Source organism: Cyanistes caeruleus, chromosome Z, assembly GCF_971803275.1.
Source record: "Cyanistes caeruleus chromosome Z, bCyaCae1.hap1.1, whole genome shotgun sequence".
NCBI classification, from domain to species: domain Eukaryota; kingdom Metazoa; phylum Chordata; class Aves; order Passeriformes; family Paridae; genus Cyanistes; species Cyanistes caeruleus.
Genome location: NC_141732.1, coordinates 79433092 through 79437122, shown reverse-complemented (window position 1 = coordinate 79437122; position 4031 = coordinate 79433092). Strand labels below are relative to the sequence as shown.

Here is a 4031-nt window from a genome sequence, read left to right as displayed (position 1 = left end):
GGCGGACAGCTCCGGGGACACCCCCGGCGGAGACGGAGGAGATCTGGGGGAGTCGGGGTCGTTGAGCAAACCTCCCCACGGGTAGCGCCTCCCCACGCCGGCAGACCGGAGCAGCGGGGGCAGGACGGGGCAGTGCGTGCGGGGGGGAACCCCCATCCCTGGGAGCGCTCGGCTGACGGCGCTGTGTCTCTGTCCCCCTCCCCTCCCGCAGCTAGAGCAGAGCAGCCCCCCCGGCGCTGAGACGATGGCGACCAGCCCGCTGCCCGGCCCCACCGATATCTTGCTGCCGTCGCCGTCCAGCGCCTACCCGCCGGACCCCATGAACCAGCCGAGGGCCGGCCACGCCGCCATGAAGCCCAACCAGGTGGGGCAGGTGATCCTCTACGGCATCCCGATCGTCTCCCTGGTCATCGACGGGCAGGAGCGGCTGTGCCTGGCGCAGATCTCCAACACCCTCCTCAAAAACTTCAGCTACAACGAGATCCACAACCGGCGGGTGGCCCTGGGCATCACCTGCGTGCAGTGCACGCCGGTGCAGCTGGAGATCCTGCGGCGGGCCGGGGCCATGCCCATCTCCTCCCGCCGCTGCGGCATGATCACCAAGAGGGAGGCGGAGCGGCTCTGCAAGTCCTTCTTGGGGGAGAACCGGCCCCCCAAATTGCCGGATAACTTCGCCTTCGACGTATCCCACGAGTGCGCCTGGGGATGCCGCGGGAGCTTCATCCCGGCCCGCTACAACAGCTCCCGGGCCAAGTGCATCAAGTGCAGCTACTGCAGCATGTACTTCTCGCCCAACAAGTTCATCTTCCACTCCCACCGCACCCCCGACGCCAAGTACACCCAGCCCGACGCCGCCAACTTCAACTCCTGGCGCCGCCACCTGAAGCTGACCGACAAGAGCCCCCAGGATGAGCTGGTCTTCGCCTGGGAGGATGTCAAGGCCATGTTCAACGGCGGCAGCCGCAAGCGCGCCCTGCCGCCCGCCCCGCCGGCCCCCGCCGCCGCCGCCCCCGCCGCCTGCCATCCGCTGGGCTCGGTGAAGGCGGCGGCGGTGGTGGGCGGCGGACTGCTGAGCCCGCACCTCCTGGCCGCCCCGCCCGACCTGCACCAGAAGCGGCCGCGCTTCGAGGAGGACGAGGAGCTGCAGGAGGCGGTGGCGGCGGCGCACGGCGGCAAAAGCCCGCGGAGCTACCCCGTTATCCCGGTGCCCAGCAAGGGCTCCTTCGGCGGCATGCTCCAGAAGTTCCCCGGCTGCGGCGGGCTCTTCCCGCACCCCTACGGCTTCCCCGCCGCCGCCTTCGGGCTCTGCCACAAGAAGGAGGAGGGCGGCGGCGGCGACGCCCTCGCCGGGGCGGCCGCGCACAAGGCCGGCGGGGCGGCGGCGGCGGGCGGCGGGCTCTCGGGGCTCTTCTGGCCGGGCAGGAAGGACGCCGCCTTCTACCCGCCCTTCTGCATGTTTTGGCCGCCGCGCACCCCGGGCGGGCTGCCGGTACCCACCTACCTGCAGCCGCCTCCGCAGCCCCCCGGCGCCCTGGGATGCTCGCTGGGGGGGGACGGGGCGGGCCTGCTGCGCCAGGCTTTCCTGGACCTGTCGGAACCCGGCGGCGAGGCGGGGCCGGCGGGGCTGGGGACGGGGCCGGCGGGGCTGGGGACGCCGCCCGCCGCCGCGCCCCCGTCCGCGCCCGCCGCCGCCGCCGCCGCCCGGGACCCGCTGTTCGAGTCGCCCCCCGGTGGCAGCGCCGAGCCCGCCTCGCCCGCCGCTTCCGACGGGGGCAGCGGCGGCGGGGGCGGGCGGGTCCCCCCGCACCACCCGCACCTGCTGGAGGCGGCGGGCGGGCGCAAGGCGGGCGGAGGGTACCACCACTCCAGCGCCTTCCGCCCGGTGGGCGGCAAGGAGGACTCGGAGAGCCTGGCCAAGCTGCACGGCGGCGGCGGCGGCGGCCCCCCGCGCTCCGCCTCGCCGCTGCAGCTGCTGCTGCCGCCGCCGCCGCCGCCGGCCCCCGAGGATGCGGGGTGCGAGAGGCACCCGCATCCTCCGCACGCCGCGCACCGCCTCCTCTCCCCCGGAGGCACTAGCTGCAGCTTCGCCAGCGAAGAGAGCAGCGAGGAGGAGGAGGACGAGGAGGAGGAAGACGAGCCCGAGGTGGACGTCGAGGGGCACAAGCCCCCCGAGGAGGAGGAAGAGGAAGAGGAGGAGGAGGGCGAGGAAGAGCCCCGCGGCGGAGACCCCTTGGCGGCCGGCGGCCGCTTTCCACCCGCCCGGGGGCTGCCGGAGAAGGGAGGCCGGGAGCGCCCCGCCGCCGGCCCCTTCCCCCGTCCGCCCGTCGAGGAGAAGCCGGGGGATGGTCAAGCCCCACCGCAGCCGCCTGCCGGGGCCCCGCGGGCGGGCAGCGGCGGCAGCAGCCCAGCGCATCACCCGACACCGGAGGAGCAGCCCCTCTATAAGGATGTAAATGCTCTGGCAGGCCCCTTCCCCTGTCTGTGGCCACTGACACCCCCACCCCGGGGCGGGAGGGGGCCCCCTGGGCGAGGACGTGGACGGCTGTAACCCCTCACCACCACGTCAGGCACTCTGTACCCCCTGGCTCCATGTCAGGCACTGTAAATCCCCCACTAGCGGGTCGGGAACTGGGTACCCTCCACACCCGTGTCAGATTATAGGTCCCCAGTGACCTCTCAGACCAAGCTGGCCTTGGTGGGCCACAGTCAGACATGGCCCACCATGGCCTCCTGGTTAAGAGGCTCACCTCACTCCCAAAATCAGGGTGTCCCAAATCCTTTTGCCCAATTAGGTAAGCATCCCAGGGACACCCACTCCCACAGGACGTTGCTTCTGTGGTGGCACTGCTGTACAGCGTGCCAAGCATGCCAGGCCTGCATGCTCCATCCACAGACCAGCCCTGGAAGCTAGCAAAAATGTCAAATTCATTTGGTGTGTGCCTTTCCCAGCAGAGCGTTGGCAATGTCTGCCGGGTGTTGCTCCATGTCCTGACCCCTTCAACCCAGATTAACACATGGGAGAAAGTAATCCAACCCCTCCTCTGGGATGGGTGCCCTAACCCAACCCTGCACGTTTCCTGCAAGTTTCCAGCAGGATGCATGCACCCTCCATAAAGGTGGCTCTGGAAGAGGCCACGGTGGGGCTGCTCCTTGAAGTGGCTGTGGAAGGTGCCCACAGTGGGATTTCCCGTGCCCTTTCCCTGGGCACTGTTTGTGCTCCTATGGAATGTACCCCTCTTCTGAGATAAACCGCTGCCCCACTGCTCCTTGTAATTTTCCACACTGATCTCATGGTTTTCGCCATTTTCTGTTTTTCTAGAATCAGAAGAGCAAGGAGGGTAATCAGGTCATCTTGCCTACGAAGGAGGACGCCTTCTCAGGTGAGCAGAGATGCGGATCTGCCCGCTCACCTCGAGGTGGGAGTCCTGTGAGCTGAGTGGGTTTGCTCTCTATGGCTTGGCTTAAACAAAAATAAATCACTTCCGTGATTTCAATTAAAAAAATCCATTAAACATTCTAATAGTCTCTCTATGGTGGTAATCTAGCATTATATTAATTCGCATCCGAAATGCTTCTCTGTGCCGGGTGAGTGTACCAATATATATTTACTTTTTTCCCTTGGATTCTTATACTGATTTTGGTTTGAGGTTTCCTGGTGGTAAAAGCATTTTAAACACTGTGTTTTGTTTGGATTTCAGATAAGAACAAGGAGCATAATTTTTTCATCACAGATTCAGAGCCTTCAGGAGGAGACTTCTGGAGAGATATAGCAGGTAGGCTCAGAAGAAGTAGAGGAAAAGGAGACAGAGGCTTCAATTCATAATCAAATGTCTGAATATTTAGTACAAGGGTAAAGATAAAAACAATTCCAAGCAAATATAACTGAGAGAAATGCAAATAGGTGGAAAGCGGTGACATTAATAGGAATAAGATTATTAATTGCTGGGCATATTTCAGCAGAAATTTCTGAAATGTATCAGGTTACACAATGAAACAGGCTGGAAAAGCATAAAATGACAATAATTGAAATG

The 4031-nt window shown here is 64.4% G+C and overlaps 1 protein-coding gene across 1 annotated transcript in view; it reads left to right on the top strand.

Moving 5' to 3' along the window:
• Positions 1-219: 219 nt before the first annotated feature.
• The window catches only part of SKOR2 (SKI family transcriptional corepressor 2), a 26686-nt gene continuing 22874 nt past the window's right edge, over positions 220-4031 (top strand). Inside the window, exons 1-3 of the mRNA XM_023943931.2 lie at positions 220-2449; positions 3320-3380; positions 3699-3773. Of these exons, the coding sequence (XP_023799699.2) occupies positions 245-2449; positions 3320-3380; positions 3699-3773 (2341 nt within the window). The 5' untranslated portion in view covers positions 220-244. The remainder of the gene's footprint in view (positions 2450-3319; positions 3381-3698; positions 3774-4031) is intronic.